The following is a 27833-nucleotide window of genomic DNA, read 5'->3' on the forward strand; positions in this document are numbered from 1 at the left end:
AAATTACAAGGCTTGACTGTAGCAAAGAAACCTAATATATCATTTTAACTGTTTGGCTTCATACACCAGGTGAAACTGCTGACATTTAGATATCTTCCCCCACTGTAAATACTTAGATAGGACGTTGAAAACATTCCAATTCTTTAAAGTGTGAGAGGCTTGCAGGTGGTTGCTATATATATATTTGTTCATATATGTCATCGAGTATACAGCAGGGTTGATACAATGATTACCACGGTTTCCTGTGGCCTGCAATTACACTACATGAAATATATATTTAGACTGAATGACTTTGAGATGTAGAAAAGACTTAATAGATCAAACAGTCTGAAAATGGTTGAAAACTTTTGTTCATAAATTAGTTGCAGGCCATGTTTTTGCTAGCTTCCATTTCATATTGTATAGGTCATTGCATGCTGCCAATTTTGGCCATTTCTAAGTTTAGTGGGTTTTAGTAAAAGAATGTGTTCAATATGAAAATTGTAGCTACCTATTGTTAGTAAAAGTATTGAAAAACTCTTGAAGAATGGACACATTTAGGTGAAGTTTCAGCTCTGTGCATTTTTTGGTTCATTTATTGGCATATCCAACAAAGAAAATGTAGATGTAAGAGGTATTTGAGACATTCTGTTCTGTTAGTTTGTTGCATTTTGTGGTTGTTAGAACGTTAACGCGTGAGCAAATTATCAACCAAATATGTTTATTGCTTACATATCTTTTGTTTTAACAAAAATTGAGATTTAAGCCAGTGTTTTAATAGGATAGATTCTTAGTAGTATCAAAAACAAGTGTAATTAATACTTTAACTGTTACCTTATAGGCCTATTTTCTGCTTTCTTGCCTTGGCACTCTACTTGGCTGGCTGTGATTCAGTAATCAAATTCTGTCATGACCTTGACCACCACTGAGGCTACTAGATACCACTTGTTCCAGTGAGTATCGGTTGGGTTTCCTGAGGAAGAGCCTCACAAAAAAGACCTTGGGCCAATAGAGTACCAAGAACCAAACAAGTGAAGTTTGGAAAGGGAATCATACAGGGGAATAGTTTGATTTTTTTCAATTCAATATTTGGGGTATATCTTGGAACCAAAAACATTACAACACCATGCTACAAATCACATTGATTTCATTGCATATCTTTTATGCTAATAAACTGTAGAAATTACAAAATGGGTAATGTCTTGAGATCATACCTATGTATGTGTTAAAGTTAAATTTTCGTCAGTTGAACTTTACAGAAAATGTTATTTAATGGTATTTTTAGGCTAAGGAATGAAAAGTGAACCATTTTTAGTCCTCAAAAAAGCTAACCATGAACTCTCCCGACAGTCAGTAAGACAAATCCTTAATATTGTTAAAGGTTTTACACAGATCATGTTTATACTGATTTAAGTTAGTTTAGTTCTTACTGAAATTATTTTTTTATGTATTTCTATATTTCAAATCCAGATAATAAATACACAGGTTTTAAAACTATTTTGTATCTCTAAAATTCTCTTCATTCCTTAGGTTAGTCATAGATGGACAGATGTCATACAACATAATTGGCCAATCTTCAAACAATCTTAGTGATCTTTTCAACTCTATTGGCTGGGAGATAAAGGAAGAAATGGATAAAACGCATACTTTGTGACCATAACTGTGCTAGAATTCATCATCACCTCTCCCTGTTCTAAGCAATTTCATTTCTTGTAATATAATCTGTTAGGTTTAATAATTACAGTACAACATATAATTGGCTTCCAGATTATTTACAGGTTTCTTAAATATTTCTTTTTTTAAAATTTTGTCCAGGAAAACAAAAAAAAATCATTTTTTGGTAGTTTGAGTTTAATTGATAATCTTATTGCCCTGCAAAGTTCTGAGATGTTGAAGCACACTTATGAGCATCCATTTCCATTAATTTGTTTTTCAAAATGTAGTTGGAGTAGCATCGTTGAACGTTCAAAAGTGCTCATCTAGGGTTAAAAATAAAAGATACATTGTATTATGTGTAGGATTTCTTTTGCATGTTTTTACAATACTCCTTTAATCAAACAATATTAACTGTAAAACATTAACAATAAAGAACACACAAAAGGAGTATTTTCATTTCAGTCAATCATGACTGAGATGAGAACACCTTCTTTATGGCTCAGTGGTTAGCACTGTACTCTTGTAGCAATTGGGTCCTGGGTTCAAATCCCACCAAGGCCAATACCTCCATGGAGTATTCTGACTCTGTTTGCAGGGGTTTGCTCCCCCACTACAAAAGCATATCCTGTAATGTAAACCCTGCAGAATAAGTATGCACTATATAAATGTGTAAAATCAATAAATATGCCACCAGTAGCTATAATTATGAAAACAATTGAGCTTGTAAATAAGAGTTACAGAAACAATATACCAGTAGCACGGTGACCTATGCTGTGCATGTAACTCCCAATTTGCAATAACAGTGTAGCTCAACATGCCGTAGTGTTTCCACATCTCCCATTCATTTCTATGGAAGTTACAAAAGCAATTTATCCTATTATTTTGTACCAATTTGCCCTGCAAGCTGCATATCTAATTGTAATTAGCTGGTGCAGCATTTGTGTGTGTCTTTCCCTCCTCCTTCCCCCGTTTTTCTCCTCTCTGTAGACTTCTATGAACATCATGAGTCAGTACACTTCTTCACTTCCTGTATTCCATTTAGTTATCTCTGTTACTAAAGATATGCTTTATTTGTCAAAACAATGGACAGCAAATTAGAAGGATTGGAGACCCCTAGTGACTAGCAGATTAGAGGCATTTTTCAGCACAAAAACATTATTTTAGGTAAAGTGATTTATACCTTTCTTAGTTATTCCACTGACTACCATATTAATGCAAGTTGGCTCAAAGTGCAGTGACTATTTAAACATTCACTTAACAAACATTAAGATGCTGACATACAAACATGGTATGCTCTGCTCTACACAAAACTTAATCCTTAAAAATAACTCCAAGCAAAAGTGACCATTGAAATTGTACTGGAGGGGTCTTCTATAAAGACAGCCGCTTTCCACAGTGATGGGAAGGGGATGTTTCCTGCTTGGGATTTACTGTGGCCTTGATGCGACTATGTACTACAATGTGACTGCTCCCAGCAAGAGAAATCAAATAATCTAGTAGATATGATACCTTTTAATGGCTAACAAAAATACATGATGTAAAAGTGAGCTTTCAAACTTACTCCCCCTAAGGCATAATGGAATAGTTCTTAGGAGGCATGTATATATATATATATATATATATATATATATATATATATATATATACACACACACATACTTATGGCAACGCACAGACATGGATGTGATTGATTTGCACTTAAAAGAATACTACAACAGCTTGAAAGCTCGCATTAACATCATGTATTTTTGTTAGCCATTAAAATGTATCATATCTACAAGATTACTTTGTTTCTCTTGTTGGGAACGATCACATTTTGCTCTACAGGCTAACACAGTACCAACCATTTTTCATGTACTACAATGAAACAATTCAAGGTCCAAAATACTATAACTGGCTGAAACATAGTATTTTATCATTCAGTGACCATCTTGTATCCTACATGTGAGCTGTGTAAATATGGGAGAGCTACTTGGGTGGTGTGAATAGTAATCAAAATTACATTTTCAGGTTTGTTTTGGTTTATTCTTGAATTGATATTTTAATTTAAAGGTATTGGATGTAGTGAGACACTGCTGCTCAACAAGTTTAGTCATCTTTATATGTATTTATAATTAGGTATTTTGAAGATAATTCATTTTTCCCTTTTGCAAAGAAAACATCACTTTCAGAGATGGATTAAGGCTCTGCTGGTCCTAAGGCACATTTTGAAAGGGGGTCTAAAAATACAGATATTTTTGGGCACACCAATAAAAGGAAGAAAGTTAAATTTAACAACAGAAAATTACAAACAAATTCAGAACAACTGATTTTTTTTTCCAGTAATGTAATTACTATAAGATTAGAGTAGTTACTGTAGATTACAACTTTGCACATTTTTGCGACTGCAAATTCATCAGTTAGGTTTTGGAAGTCAATTTTATGAAGCAAATCACTTTCAATGCAGAGAAGTGCCAGTATACCAAGGCGTTGTTGATCCATCGTTGATCATTTAACATCTTTAATTCTCTTTAGTTGCAACAAAGAGTGTTCATCTGACCAGTTCCTAGCCATTAGAGATAAATAAATTCGGAGTGCTAGTTCGGTGTGCGGAAATGCATGATGAACTGCAGCAGTGTGCAGCATTTTAAACATCACCTGGGTGCTTCCAGTTGGTGCTATTTCATCAGATCTCTGCTCTTTATACCAACATATAAATTGACGAAATTCTGCTGTGAAATTGGAAGACAAGTCTTTAAATACTCAGTAACAAGTCTTGAAATACCAACACCGATATTTTCCTCAGACATGGAGTCAAACCTCTGCGGCACCATGGAATATGCCTCAATATATTTTTCTAGTGCACTCTTCAGGTGATCAATGAGGACTAAAGGGTGTTAACTTTAAACTTTTGCTGGCCCGATATCCCTTTCACAGCATCTATGGCATCTCCATCACTGACATGCTTCTTACACTTGGGTACTCGCTGAGTTTCAGATTTGTATGTGCTGTACCTCAGCGATCACATGCCTGCTGCTCATAATAGTCAAACTTCTTTCGGCATTCATCCAAGAATTTATTCAAGCTCTTCAGAAGAGCAATAGTTGGTGTTAATTCGATGGTAGGACTTTTCAGCAACTTACTACTGCAGTTGAAGAGCTGCAAATTGTCATTCCAAAGTTCACACATTGGAGCAACTTCAATGATGCCCAAGTGTTTGGCCAATCCATCTGCTTTGTTTCATGTGCAGCCATTCTGAGTAGCATCCCCAGAGATTTCCTGGAGACTATTGTGATACTGGTGGTGCCCCCTGAAAACTGCTTCTGTGGCATCAGCTCGAGCTGACCAACAAGCATCCAATGGGTGTTTTGGAACAGGGAAATTCCAAGTCTTGTCATCACCTGATAATTATCAATTGTTTTTTATTTTATTTTTTTGAAGCCTGGATTTTTGACTGGCCCTAAGGCACGTGCTTTATTTGCCTAATGGTTAATCCGGCACTGGTCACTTTGCTTTTCCTGAAGAACTGTCCCTGTAAATAAATTAGGATGTGGTACTTTGATAAAGGATTTTTTTTCTTAATAGTAGTTTTCTCTTAGAAGTTTTCCCTTTCTGACAACATAATTGCAGTTAGCAAGGAGAATCAACTTCAATTATGCCATTACACATGACAAGACATCACTCTCAACTTTATAAGCAAAACAATTCCTTTCTATCTGTTGTGATATTTAAAGGTGCTGTCTAGTTAGAATGTCCATTTTCAAACACACTATTAGGCCATTTTCCATATATTACCTGGAGAGAAAAAAAATTGTCTTTCTTTCTTTCTTCCAGGCATTGCATGGAAAGTCCATTGATTTCAGTAGGCACCATTTAATGGTCTCCCTGTGTCATCATTGCAGGGGGAATAAAGAAAAAAATCAAGTTACCCTGCAGAATATACTGTACCTAAGTGCTGGGAGTCACTTACTTTTGGGGGGTATTTTCAGAGTATCCTTCTAGCAAAAAAGGGTTCTCTAAAGCATACAACCTTCAAATATGAAATCATATATTTCCACAAAGGTAAATGCATAATGATACCCCATGCATCAATAAGTTAAGAAAAATGGTTCCATCACAATTTATACTGATGAGACTAATTCATGGTCATCTGTGACATGTATGCTACATTTTCCATTGAAGCAAAGCTTTGAGAGATATTGTAACTCTGCACAGGATAAAGTATATTTGGCAATGATAAAATGATGAATTTAAAAGGGGTTATCTGGGGACATAATATTCAGTAAAACTTTGCTTAGCCTGCATTAGTAGAATAACAGATGACATACACATCCATCCGCACTCCCCTGCTGCTGCCGTCTTGCCGGCTCTCTGGTCTCAGTTGAACTTCAATCGAGGGAAGGGAGTTCTGTTGACCCAACAGTGGGTCACATGAGCACTGAAGCTATTCACCAGCATTATATTATTTTAGTATAGCTGCACATATATATATACAGAAATATGTATTTAACTCCTCATGTCAATTTTTAAGTACTTAGTGCTTCTCTGTTAAAGAGTTTGTTACATCAGATCAAACTCTTCCATAAAATTAGGAACCACAACTGACTACTGTGAGCCCAAGCGTTGGGTGACCAACTGTTATCATGAGTCTATTCTTTCTTTGCAATGATTCTTTCGACAAATACATTTCTAATGATATCTTCACATGTGGCAGGTTTGTTGCAGAACTTTCTGCAGCTGCCTCATACATTTGAATGGGGTTCACAGAAATCCATGCATATGCTGCAGAAACATTACCATATTGCCATATAGAACAAATGACAAATCTCCTGTAAATGAAAATACTCTTAGAAAATGGGGTTCGCCAAATCTCTGCCCCAGGTTAAGCAGGAATCTCTCGTTTCCTGTTTATTAGACTGTCCTTAGAGGCAGGTTTGCCAAACACCCATAATTTCATTTTGGCTTTTCAATTTAACCATAACAATTGGATGCCCTACATTCTTGCTGAAGTTGTCCAGACAAAACCAAAAAAGAAGCTGTCAGCCCTGCTTTCAGGTTTTTGAAGAAGGAAACAGAATTGATGCAAGAGGTAAGAACAGATGTAGGGTTTAGTGTCACTCGTCATGATCAGCCAGGCGATAAAATCGCATCTGGTCATCCCGACTCGTCAGAAAATTGTTTTACAAATAAGACCAGGTTCACATAGGTAGATTTGATTTGCGGAACCCACGCAGAGTTCCGCAAATCAAGCCGGCCCTAGAGATACATGGGTGCCCGGATAGCAGCTATTCAGCATGCAGATGTGATTTTTTTTTTCCGGCGTGCAGGTCGCACATGCGGGAATAAATCGCAGAATGCTCTATTCTCCTGCAGATCCTGCAGGGATGGCTTCCATTGAAGTCAATGGAAGCCTTCCAATCCACGGCACACCACAGCTGTCATTGTGAAAACAATAAAACTGCAAATATCTTTATACAAACTTGCGTTTGAAGAAATAGCAATGTAAAAAAAGCTAAATGTATTGTAACATAGAAAATACTGGGTGGCCCAAAAGATGTATATACACTTGAATAGTGGTTGTTTATGCCCTTTTTTAAAATCTAAATTAAATTATGGCAACAACATGTAATATAATGTTGTCTCTGAAGATGTCTGTAGTCGCTAGATTGCTAAAGCCACCATGTGGCTGTCAGGAGGGTAAAAAAAATGGTGGAGGCATGCTTGACAATCCCCGTGGACGCTGCAATGTTGTTCGTGCAGCGTATATTGATAGTAGAATTTAACGTCCCTCAGATGATTTACTGAAGGGAAGGCTCAACTCTCTTCTGCTAGTATAAAATATCTTTCCTATGGGAGGTTCTCAAACACATTACACATAATTTAGTACTTGTTAAATGCACACACATTATGGCAGCCACATTGTCAAAACAAACTACAGCTGTTAATTTCGACTAAGACAGTACTTTTTTCTTTAACTAGGTTTTTGCTTTCCGTAATTGGGCGGCAGGCTTTGATTTTCAAACTAGAAAAAAAAAAAGTTAAGAAGATTTAGATCGATTTAAATTCTTTTCTTGGAAAGGAAACATAAATTAGATGGCTGCATACAAAACAGCTAAGAGCAGCTAAAGATAGACATGTGTTTAGCAGCGATAAAATAAATGATATGCATATTTAGTCTTACCTGAAGCACCAGATCTTGCTGTATGAGAAAATTGGCACAACCTTTAAAATTGAATTATGCTTCTTAGAATTAGTAAGATGGTATTAAATCTTATCACGCTTTCTATTTTTGCAGTGTGATCATTTTCACTGAAATTACTAAAATATGCTTCAGGTCAACCTGTGGATCATCCTCTTGAGGTTTTCTTTCTGTTAGCTGTATCTTTTAAAGTGTACCTCCAACTGTGAACATCATATTGCTTTTAGTTCCAAACTACTGTTCTCATTATCTCATTAATATGTCTCTGGAGGGGTTGGAGCTCCATTTCTGTTTTTTTTTTCTTGTTTTTTACGAAGACTTAAATTTTTGTCACAAAGCTATAGGTTTAAAGCTTTTCTGTACTTTTAAGGACTTGTGGTTTATCTGAAGGGTAAGCTATAAACATGAGATTAGTGCAGGGCAATTGTTGGGACTTTTAAATATTATGGAATTATAGATTGACCAGGCACAATGTGACTTTCTTCCCCTTTGCTCCGGGAAAGATTTTTTAAAATCTTGCCCGCAAAAAGGTATGATGGTTACAAGGATGTGTCACTTATAACCTTTGTATTATCGCTTGTGCGGAGGAGACCTGGAGCTGTTTGAAAACAGGGCAGTTGAAACATCTTGATACGAATACATATGTGCATGCAACTAGGGGTCTCAGTCGGGTTGCTATCTACTAAGCCTGCTATACAATCAGGATGTAGTTTCCCAGCAGTTCCAGTATATTGTTAACAATGCTAGAGATAAGCGAGCATACTCGCTAAGGAAAATTGCTCGATCGAGTATTGTCCTTAGCGAGTATCTCCCGGCTCGGGAGCAAAGGTTCGGGTGCCGGCACGGGTGACAGGTGAGTTGCGGCAGTCAGCAGGGGGGAGCGGGGGGGAGAGAGGGAGAGAGAGATCTCCACTCCGCTCCTCCCCGCTCTCCCCTGCTGCTCCCCGCTCGCCGCCGGCAGCCGAATCTTTGCTCCCGAGCGGGCAGGTACTCGCTATGGGCAATGCTCGATCGAGTAATTGCCCTTAGCGAGTATGCTCGTTCATCTCTATTCATCATATTATATTATATGTGTCTCCACGAGGGCTCCGCTATTTATGAAATTATAGTTGTTTGAATTGTATTTTATGAGTTGCCCTTAATTTGTGTTTTTCATTTAAATATGATAGAATAACCTGAGTAGGAGTTTTGAAACCAAACAGTCTGGAGTATATGATTAACTATTAATATTTAAACTGTGTGAAGATACCACAGGATTATACTCCACGTTCCATTGTCTGGGTGGTGAGCAACTGGTAGTAGTTTGGGTTAACTGTCATGAAATTAGACAGGATAGAAATACACTAGAAAGGCATAAATAGTGCCAAATTTATCATAATGGTGTATGTTGTGATAAATTTGGCATGTTAACCCTTTCCAATCCACTATCTGATGTCTTCCTACATTCTGATTGAAGCTTGTACAGCTCCAATGTCAGAAGACATCCGACAGGGTATTCTTACCGTCTATTGCCAGCCACTCCACTCTCAGAGCCTCTCTGGCGGCACACACACTGGCTTTAGCCAGCAGATGGCACCATTGTATAACGGCAAAAAGAGAAAGCCTTTTAGAAAAACCCTGAATCCAAAATTGGATTGGAAGGGTTAAAGTATCCAAGTATGCTACTACACCAGACTTCATGCGAGAAGTGTCAAGACAAAATCAGCTTTCATCCATGTCTCATAAAATACATACAGTGGTGACTTCACTGTACATATTTTTATGAGACATGGGAGAAAGCTGATTTTGTCTTGATGTCTTGGGTATGAAGTCTGCTGCAGTAGCATACTTGGATACTTTATAGAATCTTGGAGCTGTGGTGCAACTCTGGGTCTCTTATACACAGCTGTGTCCAAATTTGGCATGCTAGGCACTTTTTCCCTCTTTACGCAACTTCCTAAGCCTGCAATGCACAATGACACCCAGCATCGGCAAGATATGTATAGCGGAAGACAGGAAGAGGTTAAAAAAGTAATAAGCACACCACAAGCTAATAAATAAAATAAGTGGAGAAAAATTCCCTACCGAATGCTTCTTACATGACATGGGCAAATATATTATAAATGATAATGGGGAACATGTATAATAGCAGCTTTAGGGCACAATTTACTTAACAAGCACCACATTCTCAGTTGTAAAACTAATTTCCTGGACTTACATGTAAATTTGATGTTTTTTTTAAGATTTTTGTGCATGCTCACCAAAGTCTTAACACATGAGTTTGTACTTGTGCATTTGAGATGTGAACTTGTGCAATGTGTTTATTGATTCTGAAAGTGCTACATAAATATGGAACATGTTTGTGTCAAATTGCACCTTCTTCAAATCTGAAAACTGTTGGATATGAGAGAAGCCTGCAAAGGCCAGTGACCAGATGTCTTCTAAGCAAGGCAGAAGCTTGTGTTCTTTTTTTAGCACCAGCTTTACTCCAAAAATATGTGTTATGGGTTGTTATTTGTGTGTCCCATTTTAAATTCTACACCCTATTAAGTGTTTTCGGGCCATGTGCTCACCTTAAAAGTTTTTGCATAGAAATACTTTTAACATATTGGTGTAATTGACATAATAGGGGTGTAGGGAAGTAAGTTTAAAGGGGAAATATCATTATTTAAATCAGGTGTTTATTAGAAACATATTTTATAAAACATTTTGCTGAGGATTTTTTGTAACTATCTATAAAAAGTAGAAATATTCTAGTTTACTCACTGACCACGAGAGTGGTTACAATAAGTTAAATCTTTTTGCCTTCTGTATTTTTCTCAGCTTTGCTATATAAACTGGGACAGTTTGAGTAGAGTCATCTCATTATCATTAAAAGGTGAGGAAGTTTATGACAGCTTCATTGTACTGCTGGAGGCCTAGATATGCCAGAGTGGTAGCACTATACACATAGATAAGGCATTTACCCTGTAGCTCCCTTGTCTCTGAGGGTGGAGGTTACACTCTATTATTTCCTGGAGATTGTACAAATTTATGATATTACCCTGTCAACTCACTGCCATTAATTTCAGCTACTTTAAAGTGCACTGGTTAAAATTTTGATTTTTGAATTTGACATTTATTTTGACAATATGAAGAACTATAAAAACAGTCATTTTCTGGTTTTGATTGATTTTTTTCTTCTACTTTATGCTTTTACAATAAGTGGAAAATTGTTCCAATCTAGTATTGAACAAAAGCACTGTCAGTCCCGAAAAAAATTCTAGTAGGCTAAAAAATAAATCAAATACTTCCCTTCTGACTGAAGCATTACATATGTTTAATACAGGCTTGGCTTCTCCTACAAAATGTATTTTTTCATCATTTCTGTTTGTTCGCAGTCAGAGAACTTCAAGTTCCTGGGCTCCAATGCAAAAATCTGTAATATGGCCACCCACGTGCATTACCATGTGCCATTAATTATATTGGTGTCTTTCTGTGTGGCAAGGACTAGGCCCCATGTGCAACTGCTACCTCTACTCACCCTATACCTTTGTGCCTGTTGACAACTGGATTCGCACAGCTGTTTTTGTACAAGTTTTTGATTTAGTTTCTCAAGCCAGACATAAGAATTTATACAAAACAGTCTTTCTTCCTTATGCTTATTCTTTCTTTTGATTCCAAACTACCATGCTGTGAAAAAGTATTTACCCCACACTTAATTTTTTTCTAATTTTGCAAACTTGTCATATTTACATAAATGTCTCAGTTCATCCAACTAATTTTAATATAAGATAAAAGCAGCTTTTAAATGATTAAACCATTTATTGAAGATAAAGATTTATTCAAAATCTATATCAACCATCTGAAACAATAATTGCCCCTCAAAAATAATTAGTATTTTTGCCACTTTAAGCAGTAACAACTGCAATAAAACTTTTGTGATAACCTGAAATGAGTCTTTTACAATTCATGGTTCTACCTATTATCACAAGTCACCCAGGTCCTGCAGAAGCAAAAGCAGCACTACCACCACCATGTTTGACATCTGACTATTGATATGATTGTGGAATATGTTTCAGGCAAGGTGTGAAATGCAGCTATTATATAGAAAGCCGAGGTATTTTATACAATGCCTATCATGTTTTAGGCAAAGTGTGAAAAGAGGAAGTACAGGATATTTTTACTGAAAAAAAAACCTTTAGTAACCTAGCAGCACACACTGCCTGCATCTGCAAATCCTTCACGGTGGTGATTGAGCCCTCTTTTGTTTCTCTCTCTAAGGCCGCTTTCACACACAAGAAAAACATGGGAGACTTGTGCATTGCCAGACACACAAATCTCACATGAATATGAATCCCATTCTTTTGAATGGGGTTATATACATAAGCAACTTTTTCCCGTATCGCGGGAAAAAAATCGAGGCATGTCCTGTCCTTGGGCATTGCCCATTGTTTTCAATGGGGCCGGAAAATGCTTGGCACTCGCATACACATTGCACACTGTACGATGTGTTTTTCGGACCCATCGAAAACAATAGAAAACACTTGCTGCTCTTCGAGGATCACAACTGTACTGAAGTGATGGGAGGTGTTGTTGACATAAAAATGTCTCGCATCCGCGGGTACCTTGCATGTTAGCAAGCGCAATATTGGGACGAGTTTCACGGCCCAATATCATGCTCACCCTAGTGAAACTAGTCTAAGTCAGATTTTTGAAGCGGTTGTAACTGGGGACAGGTGAGGAGCTGGATAGGTCCTGACTTCTGTTCTAAGGAGCCTTGGCAGCAGACACGGCACCATTGGAGACATAGGTCCCTGTGTTGGCAGACGTCCGGCAAGGCACTGAGTGAGGGGAGCCGAAGAGGATACATGTCTCATCACTGTGCAATAGCAGTATCATGCTGACAGACAGAGAATCAGACATGTCTAGCCTCGCATGCAGCCTGCCACTGCAGTGGTCACTGGAGTCTGGACTGCCTATCAGCATGAGTGTAGTGGAGGAGCAAGACAACAGGGGGCCGGGCTGAAACTATCAGTGGTAACTGACTGAGGAGCTGCAGTATGCACTTTGGAGGAGGATGAGGGTTGGATTGAGGGACATTGGAAAATGATGGTAGGAGTTTGATTTCCCAACATGTCCCAACATTAGAAGAACATGATGAGGGTCTGGTTGTTGGATATTGAAAGAAGATGATAGGGGTTGGATTGTGGATTATTGGAAGAAGATAGAGGAGGATAAGCCATAGCAAATCTGACACATGTGAACATAAACTAGCAGTTTTGTCAATTTCCTGATAACTGAATTTTTCATTTTGCAGGCTCTTCTTGATACACAGCGACTACTTAGGACTAAAGTTACTAATTTTACATTTAACCTGGGATTTTCTGGAAAGTTCTACCACACAGGTAAGAAAAATATAGCACTCTTTCTACAGATGTAGCAGAACAGAATTTATTTGGCACAACTTAGGCCCAATGTCCACAGGCAGATTTGACTTGGAGATCCGCAGTATGCTCCATTTCTGTACGGTTCCCACATGGACTGCTTCCATTGAAGCCAATATTCTAAAAGCTTTTGTAAATTTTTTATGATAACAGGGAGAGGCAACACATCAATTCTGCCATAGATTTTTTTTAGTGCATTAATTATGCGGAGTAAGGGCTCCCACCCACTGGCGTTTTTTTCTCCACTGCGCTGCGAGAGTAAGTGAAAAATCTCGCAGAGCACGGCGAGAAAATCGCTGGGAGATCGCTCCGACATCACCAGTCTTTTCAATGGGGCCAGTGGCAGCAGTGCTAGCCCCATTGAAAAGATATGGAGAATGCCGCGGACTTCTGCCACAGCTGTGACAGCTGTCACAGCTGTGGCAGAAGTCTGCGGCATGCTATCCTATTGCTATTCATGAATAGCTAAGATATTGCTATTCATGAATGAATAGCTAAGAGCTATGTGCCATTGGCTGAGCGCTCAGCCAATAGCTAAGCACTAGCTGCTATTGGCTGAGCCCTCAGCCAATCCGCACAGCCCTTTCGGGAGACGGGGATTTTTAAATCCCCGTCTGCTAAAAGTGCTGGACAGCAGTGCCGGGGAGCCAGCCGGAGGACGCGTCTGAGCGCCGAAGAGGTGAGTAATTTTTTTATTATTTTTTTAATCACTTTTTGATGATTATCGGCGAAGGGCTTATATTTGAAGCCCTTCTCCGATAATCATTCTGCGGGGCTTTTCAGAAACCACTGCTTTCAATGGGATTGGCAGCAGTGCCGATCCCATTGAAAGCAATGGGATAGCATGCCGCGCACTTCTGTCACAGCTGTGACAGAGGATTCCTTCATCCCCGCGGGGACAACTGTGGCAGAAGTCCGCGGCATTCTCCATATCTTTTCAATGGGGCTAGTGCTGCTGCCGCTGGCCCCATTGAAAAGGCTGGCGATGTCGTAGCGATCTGCCAGCCATTTTCAGCTATCTGCCAGCGTTTTTCTCGCACTGCGATGCAAGACTTTAACTTTAGAATCGCATCGCAGTGGAGAAAAAAAATGCCAGAGGGTGGGAGCCCTAAATGACACAATACAGTTTTTCTGCAGGTTGGTACGATTACAACAATACCAAAATTCTTATATTTTTTTTAGATTTTTCCACTTTTCTGCAAAAAACCCTTTTATTTAGAAATTAATATTACTTTCTAAGTTGCTGCATTCAAAGTCCTATAACTTTTTTTATTTTTGCATGGCCAGAACTGTGCAAGCTTGTTTTTTGCGAGACGAGCTGTAGTTTTATTGGTACCATTTTGGGGTACATACAGTTTTTTAAATCACTTTTAGGCCTTAGTCAGACGGGCGTTTTTTCGCGCGATTTGCGCATGCGCATGCGTCCGGTGATTTTATAAAACCATTGCTTTGCAATGGTATCCGACACATGAGCGCCTTTTATGCGCTCGTCCGATAAATTATAGAACAGAAATCGCAGATCGCACCTATCTGCGATCTGCGATTCCTGTTCTCTTCTCTATATGCGCTCAATGGGGCTGGCGGCAGAAGCGCCGACCCCATTGAGAGCATATACTAGACAAATCATTCTTCTCTGCCACAGCTGTTACAGCTGTGGCAGAGAAGAACGATGTTTGCCCATTGAATTCAATGGAGCCGGCAATACAGCCGGCTCCATTGAAAGCAATGGGCTGCCGGCGATCGTGGGATGAATTGTCGGGAAGGGCTTAAATATATAAGCCCTTCCCTGCAATTCATCCAGAAATGTGTAAAAATATATATATATATATACTCACCTTGTCCCGGCAGACGGAGTTCAGCGCAGCCGGCTGGCAGTGGGTGTGAGTGGGTGTGAGTGAGAGCTGCCCCTGATTGGTCCCTGCACTGAGCCAATCAGAGGCAGCTCTCACTCATACCCATTCATGAATTCATGGGAGTCAAAATAAAAAAATAAGCATTTTGCCTCAGTTTTTGAGGGTTTTTTTTAATGCTTTTTGGCCATACAATATAAAAAATGCATTCAATTTATTGTACGCGATGTTACGAATACGGCAATACCAAATATGTGGGATTAAAAAAAAAATTATGCTAATGTGGGGAAAAGTACAAAACATTGGGGTTTTTTACATTTTTTTTTACATCTTTCTTTTTCCAATATTTTTTTACTTTTTTTTACATGTTTTATGTCCCTGTAGGGGACTTGTACAATCACACCTATGATCGCTATGATAAGGCATTGCAGGACTTCTGTCTTGCAATGTCTTATCACTTGTTATAGTGATCATAGGCAAGGGCAATGCAGAACATCGGTATCTGGCATCCAGCTGCCATGGCAACCTGTCAGCAGCCCTGCGATTTCATCATGAGAGTCCGATGATATCACAGAGATAGCATGCTCCCTCTGTGAGCTCTTTACATGCCGCGATCTATGTAGAAGGGGTTAACAGAGGGGGTCGCTATCCTGAGAATGGCTATCAGTGACAGCCAGATCCTGCTTCTGGTTAGCGGGAGATCTCTTCTGATCTCGCGCTATCCACAGGACGTAAGTGTACGTCCTCTTGTGTTAAATACTCTTCTGCCAGGACATACATTTACGTCCTGTGGCAGGAAGGGGTTAAGAAATACCTATTTTCAAGTCTGAAAGATTTTCATTGTTGACCAGTGTAATTTTTCTGTGTAAAAGGGTCTTAAGTTGACAGTAATCATTTTAAAGGGGCTGTCCGGTTACTGGACATCCCATTTTCAATAGCACTGCCTGCATTAAAATAACAAACTGACATATACCTACCCCTCCCCGCGGCCACTGGGATCCAGCATTACAGTCCCCTTACTGGCATTATGGCACTCAGGATGCAAGGTGCTGTGGCATGACCTGAAGAGGGTTGTGTGCATAAGGGCTCAGTCACACGGGCGACAATCCGCGTATATTTTCACACGGAAAAACGCCCGCACTGCGTGCGAACGAAAATCTGCATGACCACCTCCATTGCCACTCATATGTTTGTTTTTTGACAGGTGCGGACGTTTTTCCGTGTGTAAAATACGCGCGGATCGCCGCTGATACACGCGGACCTCCGCTCGTGTGACTGAGCCCTAAGGCACCTCAGAAATACTGACAAACTGCAAAACATTTTCAGGGATGAATGTTCTTAAAACCCTACTCAGCATTGTGCAAATCATATTTTCAGCTACAAGAAATGTTTGGTGCTGGTGATTTCTGTTGAAGGTGTATCTAGAAATATCAAAGTTAAGGGTTCACTTACTTTTGCTCTTTGCACTGTGAATGTTTACTCAATATGCTTAATAAGAGCCAGGCACAACTAATTTTGTGTTATTATTTTAGTTAGATTATGTTTGTCTATAATTGTGACCCTGAGATAACAATCAGACCCCACTTTATTAGTATTCAAATGCAGAAATCTAGGAAATTCCAAAGTGTTCTTGTAACTGTATATAAATAAGCAAATATCCCATCTTTGGAGCTCCACTTTTAATCATGCCCATGAACACACTTTGTGTAAAACAAGATCTGAGAAATATTTACATAAGTAGAAAAAAATAATCATTCAGTGCCTAGACAAACAATCCCATGATGACTGTGGTGAAAACATGAGAACTGAAAAGCGTAAGCAATTAAACACCCAAGGAATTGTAATTTTAATTAAAATTTAATAATGAAATAATCCCAATTTGCATTTTTATATTTAGGATTGGCGATATCACAAGCAGAAGTTCTAAAACGAGCAGATGAAAGATACTTTATAATACTGTATAATTCCTTACAATTACCTAGTCCAATATTTATTGATATCTTATGTTTGTCTTTAAGGTACCGAGAAGGAAGATAGAGGTGATGACCTCTTGCTAGGCGCGGTGGATGAGTTTTGGTGGTTTCCACATATGTGGAGTCATATGCAGCCTCATCTTTTTCATAATGAGTCTTCACTTGTGGAGCAGATGATTCTCAACAAAAAATTTGCTCTGGTAAGTACCCTATAACTATGTGACCCATTATGGAAGCCCTCCGTTGTGATCAGAAAAGCATTGGTTAAAATAAGACCTTCTGATTGACAATAATACAGACCTATTTTCACCTATGAACAATGTCAGCTTTGATGGTATTTACAGGCCACAGTCAATCAGAAAGCTTTGTGGTCAACTTTTAACTTCTAACGAGCTGTATGTTAGTTAAAGGGAGATCAATACATATATGTGTGTATCACTACAATATGTGCAATGTTCAAATTAGGAAATATAGTTTACGTCACAAGCATGCAAAATAGCAGATGAACATAAAAGAAGTAAAGGGCCTTTTACACAGGACAGAAATTCCCGCAAGAGTGTTGCGGAATATGCTGTCTCTGACTTTGAAATTTAATAACTACGAATTTTGATATTAGGTGTGACAAAACCGCGCACCCACATAGTGCACAAACACGCATGAATGCAGGTCCGTACCCATTGCCTCCAATGGGGCCGCGGCTGCGGCCGGCAACCCCTCCAGTGATTTTTGGGGAAGGGTTTTAAATATAAGCTCTTCCCAGAAAATAATCCCTGTTTGTGTTAAAAAATAAATAAAAATAAAAAATTTAAAAATATATATATATTTACTCACCTCTCCACCACTGACGTGTACATATTCCCCACGGGGAGTCCTCTTGTCACTGAACACTGTGTAAGCACTGTCACAGTGATCAGTGCCAAGGGGACTCCCCACGGGGAGTAAAGAATACCCTGCAACACCTGTCACAGCTGTGACAGCTGTGGCAGAGGATTTCTTCATCACTGCGGGGAGTAAAGAATCCCCTGCCACAGCTGTCACAGCTGTGACAGCTGTGGCACAGGATCGAGATGTTCTCCCATGGGACCGGCACTTCTGCAGTTGCATTCAATGAATGGCCAGGTGCTGCCTGTGATTGGCTGAGCGCTGTGACCAATCACAGGCAGCACTCAGCTGTCATTTAATGAATGGCTGAGAGCTGCCTGTGATTGGCTGAGCGCTCAACCAATCAGATACAACCCTTTCAGCAGGTGGGGAATTTAAATCCCCACCTGCTGGAAGCACTTCAGAGCAGTGCAGTGAGAAGACCCAGCTGGATGCGCCTGAGCCCCAGCAGCTGAGGAGAGGTGAGTATAATTTTTTTTATTTTTAACACATTTTAGGGATGGTTTTCAGGGAAGGGTTTATATTTAAAGCCTTTCCCTGAAAATCCCTGCAGGGCTTCCCAGCAGCCCATTGCTTTCAATGAGACTGCAGAGGGGCTGGTCCCATTGAAAGCAATGTGAGAACATCGCGATCCTCTGCCACAGCTGTCACTGCTGTGACTGCTGTGGCAGGGGGTCCTTTACTCCCCGCAGGAATGAAGAAATGCTCTGCCAGAGCTGTAACAGCTGTGGCAGGGGATTCTTTACTCACTGCGGGGAGTCCCCTTGTCACTGAACACTGTGACAGTGCTGTTACAGTGTTCACTTACAAGGGGACTCCCCGCTTGGAAATATTGACATGCACCACGGACCTATGGTGCACGCATGTCCTATATTTTGCAGGTATGTGCATTTGCACGCCTGTAAAACACGACATGTGAAAACACCATAAGGGACCAATGGTTCTAATAGGCACGTGTTTTGTGCGCACAATTGTACGCCCATATACACACTCGTGTGCATCCACCCTGCAAGTGCAGGTATTCTTTAAGGCTACCTTACATATTTCATTACATAGGTAAAGTAGAACATAATTAGATTTGTGCAGACATTTCAACATTATTTACAGACTTTTGGTCTGCAAGTCCACACATGATTACTGCCAAAAATAAGGACCAATGAACATCAAAACAGACCTTATTTACAAACATGAAAATGTAACTTTTAGTAGCTGGTTGTTTTAAATTTAAGCTTCCAACAAGAATTTAATTTGTTTTGAACAATTTTAAATGCTTGTTAAAATGTTTACTTAAGTAGCATTTAAATGTTTACTTCTACTTAGTAGATCTATAACATTGTTACCTGAAGCAGCTCACATTAGAAGTTCAACTTTGTCAATTCTTTGACCTATGAATTGATTGTCCTTGTAAATAGAAAACTCACAGGGAACCTAACGAAACAAGAGTCATGTATACTCATGAGATCCTTTGTGTTGGCCAATAGATTGAACAGTAGGACATTCCAAATAGCCAGACCTTACATCAGCACATGTAAATGCAAAAAAAACCCATTTAGTCTGAAAATTGACGGCAAAGGTCTGCAGTATTATCAGGTGCAAAAAAAAATCTTTGCTTTGCCCATGACAAAGCACATCAGAGGAAAGAACAAAAAGCTGTGATTCAACAGTATCATTTTTGTATCTTCACAAGCAGACATTTTACAGTTTGTCTAGTTTAGAAATAATGGAATGTATTCAAAGGAGCAAAAACATTTTTATATGTTTTTCTAAACATGTGAAAAATGTTGCAGTCATTTTGTATTAATAGGAGTGCATCATAGCAATTCTCCTTTAGGTTGCAGTCACACAAGTGATTTTTAAGCGCATGTACAGGTGAGAAAAAAAAACACACTTTGCGCGTAGAAAAATCGCATGACCGGGTCTATTGCCACTAATATGTTCTATCTTTTGCAGGTGCGAATTTTTCGCGTATGTAAAAATCGCACATGTGACCGCTTCCATTGGAAAGCATTGGTTCTATGTAGATGCGATTTTAAATCGCGCCTATACGTGCGCTTAAAAATTGCTCGTGTGACTGCACCCTTAGGCCTCAGTCACACGGGCGTTTTTTCACGCGATTTGAGGATTGCATGACGGATGCACATCCGCAAATCGCGTGACCAGGGCTGACGATTCGCTGAAAAATCTGCAGCTAGCAACGTTTTCGGCGAAACGGCCCAGCGCTGCCCGCTATCCTCTGCCACAGCTGTGGCACAGCTGTGGCAGAGGAGAGCGATGTTCGCCCATTGAATTCAATGGAGCCTGCAATACAGCCGGCTCCATTGAAAGCAATGGGCTGCCGGCGAGCGCTGGATGAATTTTCGGGAAGGGCTTAAAAATATAAGCCCTTCCCTAAAAAACCATCCTGAAATGTGTAAAAAAAAAAAAAAAAAGTATACTCACCTTTTTCCTGCAGCCGGAGTTCAGCCGCGTCCGGCCGGCAGTTCTTCTGAACTGCTCTGTGTAGTATTCAGCAGCTGTCATTCAATAGCTGAGAGCTGCCTCTGATTGGTCCTTGCACTCAGCCAATCAGAAGCAGCACTCACTCATTCATGAATTCATGAATGGGTGAGTGAGAGCTGCCTCTGATTGGTGAGGGCTGTGACCAATCAGAGGCAGCCCATTCAGAAGGGGGGGGGGAATTAAAAACCCCGCCTGCTGAATACTACACAGAGCAGTTCAGGAGAACTGCCGGACGGACGCTGCTGAACTCCGTCTGCAGGGAAAAGGTGAGTATACTTTTTTTTAATTATATAGTATATGTTCTCAATGGGGTCGGCACTGCCCCACTGAGCGCATATATAGAACACAACGAATTGCAGAACGCAGATAGGCGCGTTCTGCGAATCGTTATGTCCTATAATTTATCGCACATCCGCATAAAAAGCGGACATGTGACCCATCCCATTGCGAAGCATTGGGTGTATATATGCGCGGATCGCATGCGCAAATCGCGCAAAAAAACACCCGTCTGACCGAGGCCTTAAACTGATGATATGAAAAAATATCTGCTTACTTTTCATGTGATTATTCAAAATTGTTGAGTACTCAGAAAAGTTACGCATTTTTGCTCACAACTAAGATTTGGCACAGTTTACACCGAAAACTGGCATAAACGGATTAATAAATGGGAACCACACTTGTTTTAGTTGGAAGGGCTGCTGTTCCTTCCTTTTTGTCAATGAAAATATATGCCAATGGAAGCAGAACATTGTCTACTGTACACCCACTTCCCTGCTACAATATGGACCTTGGGTGTACTGTTGATTTCTCATATTTTACTAAATATATATATATATATATATATATATATATATATATATATCAGTTTCCTTTTCATACAGTAGTTCGGTAGTTTTACATTTGGTTTAAAACATCACACAGAACTGCAGATAAAAAAAATACACCCTGGCAAGTTTTAAAGAAAACCCAGGCTATCAATGCAGCCATCCACACATGCATCATAACTTCTTTTTTAAGTGTGGCAAGTCAAGTAAAAGATCATGCTTCATTTCTCCTCAACCTATTTAAATGTGTTTCTTCACTTACTATTATTGTCTTGGACACATCCGTTCAGCTGTGTGATCAAAGGAAAAAATTCGAGAAGAACAAGAACAGTCAAAATGTTTCATTCTTCTAAGTTTTCAATGTGATAAAATATAGAATAAATGTTATGCTTTTGTGCTGCATACGTTAACGGTTCACTGAAGTAAAATATTGGAAAGGCAATGGGTAAAACATAAATCACTGATGGAAAAAACATATAAAAAGCGAGGAGAAATATCAAACTGGGAGCCATATCTTTGAACAACATATATATTTTTAAATTACATCCCTTCGTAGCCTGAACCTGATGTTATATAGAATACAGCATGCACAAAGTAGATGTTGTATTGCTTCAATTACTACCCACAGATAATTTTTTTTATACTTCATGTATTCCGTTTTCACAGCTCTTTCTCATCCTTCTGATGTTCCCTTAAGCTTTATAGCCACCCACACTTCTATTTAGTCGAATGTTCATACTATACTGTCTGTAACTGTCCTGGAACCCTGCCATGAGTCTTGCTTCTTAGTGGAAGCTGCTGTTGAACTCTCCGTAAAAGCATGTCTTTATGATTTAAGAACCGTGGAATATGTGAGCATCTGATCTCTCGCAGATAATCCTTTGGAATATTACAACATTGTTCAATGTTTTATCATTTTTGAAAATACAAAACTTCTTATGAAATCTAAAGAATAGGAGAGTGCTTAACCCAGAGTCAAACGCAATCCAAAAGCTTTTAACATTATGCTTTTAGCTTCGTACATAGGTCTCAAAGAAATCCTGATTGTGACCTTCTAGATTTAGATTTAAGTACCTATCATCTTATTTTTGCCTGCATTCAGATCTAAGCATTGTATGGAAGGCAGCCTTTAGGGGTCCTGTTGCTGGGGAACTACAGTATAATGTTGGTGAGGATGAAAAAAAAGATCTGCTTTATTTCCAGATACAATGCCAATAGTGTCCATTGACTGTAAATAGTATGAAAACTTATCCCCGTTTAAGTGAATGGGGCTGAACCTTAATTCCAGTCAAATCCCAGTAATAAAAACAGGTTTTTTCTAAGGTCTTGAGTCTTTTTTGTGCACGTATTGGTATATTTCACTGCACTTTTTGGGCTTGCAGCCATGTTTTTTTTTGTGCACAAGACTAGAGATGAGCGAGCACCAAAATGCTCGAGTGCTCGTTACTCGAGTCGAACTTCCCGCAATGCTCGAGGATTCGTTTCGAGTAACGAACCCCATTGAAGTCAATGGGCGACCCGAGCATTTTTGTATGGGACCTATGCTCCGCTAAGGTTTTCATTTGTGAAAATCTGGGAATTTCAAGAAAGTGATGGGAACGACACAGAAACGGATAGGGCAGGCGAGGGGCTACATGTTGGGCCGCATCTCAGGCTCCCAGGTCCCACTATTAAGCCACAATAGCGGCAAGAGTGCCCCCCCCAACAATTTTTACTTCTGAAAAACCCTCATTAGCAAGGCATACCTTAGCTAAGCACCACACTACCTCCAACAAAGCACAATCACTGCCTGCATGACACTCCGCTGCCACTTCTCCTGGGTTACATGCTGTCCAACCGCCCATTTCAGTAATAGTAGCAGTCAAGACAGGCCTCAGTAACAATTCCAAAGCAGCAGTATAGGGGGAGCACAGTATTAATTCCATTTCAGTAGTAGTAGCAGTCTAGGGTATTAATGAGCGACTACTACCCCCAGCAGACACGCAGTAAACTGAACACGGTCACAGGCAGCCCAAAGATTTTTTTTTCCAATTTTTTTGAAAAAGCCAACTGCCTATATAGCCAGTATACCTCTTTCCTTGTACCACTGTCCCTGCCTCACCAGTACTGCCCCTATACTCAGTAAAATGACTACAGACTGAGGACGCTATGGTCTGCACGCCCGATATACAAAAAAAAAATGTGCAAAACTGCTAAAAGCAGCCTCAACAGTACTGCACACAGTCAGATGTGGCCCTAAGAAGGACCGTTGGGGTTTTTGAAGACGAAGATAACAGCCTAACACTCTCCCTATAGCAGCTACAGCAGAACGGCACTTTCCCTAATGTCTCTCAGCGTGCATCCGTGGCGAGCCGCGGCCGGCCCCAGTTTAGATACTCGGGTGTCACCTGATCTCCCCAGCCACTCACTGCAGGGGGGTGGGATAGGGCTGGAACTTCACAGAAGTTGTAATGCCTTCCCTGTGTTTCTATTGGCCAGAAAACGGCGCAAACTTTTCTGGGAAGAAAATGGAAGTGACTCGAACACCGCATGGTGCTCGTCTCGAGTAACGAGCATCTCGAGTACCCTAATACTCGAACGAGCATCAAGCTCGGACGAGTACGCTCGCTTATCTCTACACAAGACACTACCACACCCAATTTAAATGGCTATTTAGCCAGATGCGTTTTTTACAGCATTAGGGTGCGTTCAGACGAGCGTATGCGTATGTGCTAATCCGCGCGTACATGCGCACGTTTGAACATGCGCGCAAAAATGCGCAGGAACGAAGGTCCGTGCTTTACATATGCGTGTTAGCAAATGGGATTTTGGCTGCATGGAGGGCATGTAGATGCGCTTCATACCTTGAGCTGTATCAGCATCCCAGCCAATATACACGGCACCAGTATTTTAAGTATTGATAGTTGTGAGACACACGGTTACTTTGGTGCCCCAGCGAACTTTTGATTACTACGTTTCTTCCTTTATATAACAGGCTGCACATCATTTATTCGTGTTTACAACAAAACACATCCGGAACACAACATGGAGTGCTTTATGCAAAGGGAAAGACACAAAAGCATTTAGCTTTAGCATTAAAAAAAAATAAATTTACATTGCTGTCTATTGGGTTATTCACACGACCGGACTCGCGTGCAGCGTGTCCCATAGGAGCCAATGCTAAGAGCAGCGCAGTACGGATCAAACTGCCACGCATGTCCTTTCTTCGTTGCTGCGAGCGTTCGCATGTAGTAAACCACGCCCATGTGAACACTTCATAGGAACTCCATAGTTTTAAATAGGAGCGCAGTTTTGTGCGCGTGTATTTGCGCGCGAAAACACACTCGTCTGAACGAGGCCTAAGGGTGGGTTCACACGAGCATGTTTTGGTGCTTGTATTTACAACAATGCATTCCCTAAGGTGTGTGCACATGTCCGTGTTTTACAGGTGCGTGCTTGCAAAGATAAGACATGCGTGCACTATAGGGAATGCACGCATTGTTTTCAATGGAGCCGCAGCTGCTGCCAGTGGCTCCATTGAAAACAATGGTCTGCTGGCTCCCTGCATTCTTTTTCAGGGAAGGGCTTTACATATGAGCCCTTCCCTGAAAAAGAAAGATTTTAGTGTAAAAAAAAAAAAATTGCAGGCATTCTCTTCAATGGAGCCGCTGCTGCTGCCGGCAGCTCCATTGAAGACAATGGTCTGCTGGCACCACTGAATTGTTTTTCAGGGAAGAGCTTTACATATAGGCTCTTCCCTGAAAAAGAAAAATTTTGGTGTAAAAAGAAAATAAATGCAGCCATTCACTTCAATGGAGCCGCTGCTGCTGCCGGCGGCTCCATTGAAGACAATGGTCTGCTGGCATACCTGAATTGTTTTTCAGGGAAGAGCTTTACATATAGGCTCTTCCCTGAAAAAGAAAAATTTTGGTGTAAAAAAAAAAAATGCAGCCATTCACTTCAATGGAGCCGCTGCTGCTGCCGGCAGCTCCATTGAAGACAATGGTCTGCTGGCACACCTGAATTGTTTTTCAGGGAAGAGCTTTACATATAAGCCCTTCCCTGAAAAAGACACATTTTCTTTCCCTGAAAATCAAGTAAAAGTGATTTAAAAACAAAAAAAATAGATACTCACCTCCCTTCTGCTGTCTGGGCTTAGCCGTGTCTTCTCCTGCTGTCCCCTGCACTGTGGTGCTGATCTATCAGCAGCCGGGGATTTAAAATCCCTGCCTGCTGAAAGAGCTGAATGTGATTGGCTGAGGTGCTCAGCCAATCACAGGCAGCTCTCCCCGAATGAATGACAGGTGAGAGCTGCCTGTGATTGGCTGAGCACCTCAGCCAATCACATTCAGCTCTTTCAGCAGGCGGGGATTTTAAATCAATCCCCCGCTGCTGATAGATCAGCACCACAGTGCAGGGGACAGCAGGAGAAGACGCGGCTGTGCCCCAGCAGCTGAAAGGAGGTGAGTATCTATTTTTTTGTTTTTTTTAAACCACTTTTACTTGATTTTCAGGGAAGGGCTTATATTCAAAGCCCTTCCCTGAGATCAATTGCCGGCAGCAGAATCCTCTACCACAGCTGACATGTGTGACAGCTGCGGTAGAGGGGGACACAGCAGCGGCAGACAGATAAGTAATTTTTTTTTTACACTACTTTTATTTGCTTTTCAGGGACAGGCTTATGAAGCCCTTCCCTGAAAAGCCATTGACAGCTGCTGGGGCTCAGCATTGACTTCTGTGGCTGTCCCCGACTCTGTAGCGCTGCTGAGCTATCAGCAGCTGGGGATTTAAAAATCCCTGCCTGCTGGTAGCTCCAATTGTGATTGGCTGAAGCACTTCAGCTAATCACAATTAGAGCTATCAGCAGGAGGGGATTTTAAATCCCTGGCTGCTGATAGCTGAGAGCTACAGAGCTGGGGACAGGGGACTTCTGCCCCTGTCCCCAGCTCTGTAGCTCTCAGCTATCAGCAGCCAGGGATTTAAAATCCCCTCCTGCTGATAGCTCCAATTGTGATTGGCTGAAGCACTTCAGCTAATCACAATTAGAGCTATCAGCAGGAGGGGATTTTAAATCCCTGGCTGCTGATAGCTGAGAGCTACAGAGCTGGGGACAGGGGCAGAAGTCAACGCTGAGCCCCAGCAGGTGAATATTTTTTTTTAAAACTATTTTAAAAGGCTTTTCAGGGAAGGGCTTATGAAGCCCTTCCCTGCAAAGCCACTGACAGCTGCCGGGGCTCAGCGGGGACTTCTGCCGCTGTCCCCGGCTCTGTAGCGCTGCTGAGCTATCAGCAGCTGGGGATTTAAAAATCCCCACCTGCTGGTAGCTCTGATTGTGATTGGCTGAAGCACTTCAGCTAATCACAATTAGAGCTATCAGCAGGCGGGGATTTTAAATACCCGGCTTCTGATAGCTCAGAACTACAGAGCCAGGGACAGCGCCAGAAGTCGCGGCTGAGCCCCGGCAGCTAAAGGGAGGTGAGTATTGTATTTTTTAAATTTTTTGCACTATTTTAAATGGCTTTTCAGGGAAGGGCATATGAAGCCCTTCCCTGAAAAGCCATAGACGGGATGCTGGCAGCAGGATCCTCCATCGCAGCTGTCATGTGTGACAGCTGTGGTGGATAATTGAAGAATTCCCTTTGCTGCATCTGCCACATCTGTAGCAGCAGGGAATTTTTTTAACTAGCGGGGGTGAGGGAGACATGCCCGTGGGGGTCACAGCAGTGGCGGAGGGGTACGTTTTTTTTAGTTTTTTTTTGTTTTGCACTAAAATGCTTCTTTTTCAGGGAAGGGCTTATATGTAAAGCCCTTCCCTGAAAAAGAATGCAGGGGGCCGGCAGAGCATTGTTTTCAATGGAGCCGCCGGCAGCAGCCACGGCTCCATTGACAACAAGCACGCAGCTGTGTTCACGCATGTTTTTGCTCGTACCTAGGTGCGGATATATCTACGCACCTAAGTACGCACCAAAACACACTCGTGTGAACCCACCCTAAGGCCTTAGTCAGACGGGCATTTTTTCGCGCGATTTGCGGATCGCATGACAGATGCGCATCCGCAAATCACGTGACCGGTGCCCGAAAATCGCCCGAAAATCTGCTCCTAGCCGCGTTTCATTAGAAACGGGACCGGAGCTGTCCAGCGCATTGCATTCAATGGAGCCGGCAATACAGTGGCTCCATTGAAAGCAATGCGCTGCGGGCGAGTGTGGGATGAATTGTCGGGAAGGGCTTAAATATACAAGCCCTTCCCTGCAATTCATCCAGAAAAGTGTTAAAATAAAAAAAAATATACATACTCACCTGCTCCCGGCAGTCGGAGTTCCCCTCGGCCGGCCTGCAGTGGGTGTGAAGGGGGTGTGAGTCAGACCTGCCCCCTGATTGGCTCAGCGCAAACATCGTTCTTCTCTGCCACAGCTGTTACAGCTGTAGCAGAGAAGAATGATTTGTCTTCTATATGTTCTCAATGGGGTCGGCGCTGCTGCCGCCGGCCCCATTGAGCGCATATAGAGAAGAGAACAGGAATCGCAGATCGCAGATAGGTGCGATCTGAGATTTCTGTTCTATAATTTATCGGACGAGCGCATAAAAAGCGCTCATGTGTCCGATAC

At 41.0% G+C, this 27833-nt stretch overlaps 1 protein-coding gene across 1 annotated transcript in view; it reads left to right on the top strand.

The window, feature by feature from the left end:
* The window catches only part of LOC136573612 (bifunctional heparan sulfate N-deacetylase/N-sulfotransferase 3-like), a 261734-nt gene that overhangs the window by 40662 nt on the left and 193239 nt on the right, over positions 1 to 27833 (top strand). Inside the window, exons 2-3 of the mRNA XM_066574885.1 lie at positions 13092 to 13179; positions 17087 to 17241. Of these exons, the coding sequence (XP_066430982.1) occupies positions 13092 to 13179; positions 17087 to 17241 (243 nt within the window). The remainder of the gene's footprint in view (positions 1 to 13091; positions 13180 to 17086; positions 17242 to 27833) is intronic.

This window comes from Eleutherodactylus coqui, chromosome 7, assembly GCF_035609145.1.
Source record: "Eleutherodactylus coqui strain aEleCoq1 chromosome 7, aEleCoq1.hap1, whole genome shotgun sequence".
NCBI classification, from domain to species: Eukaryota; Metazoa; Chordata; class Amphibia; order Anura; family Eleutherodactylidae; genus Eleutherodactylus; species Eleutherodactylus coqui.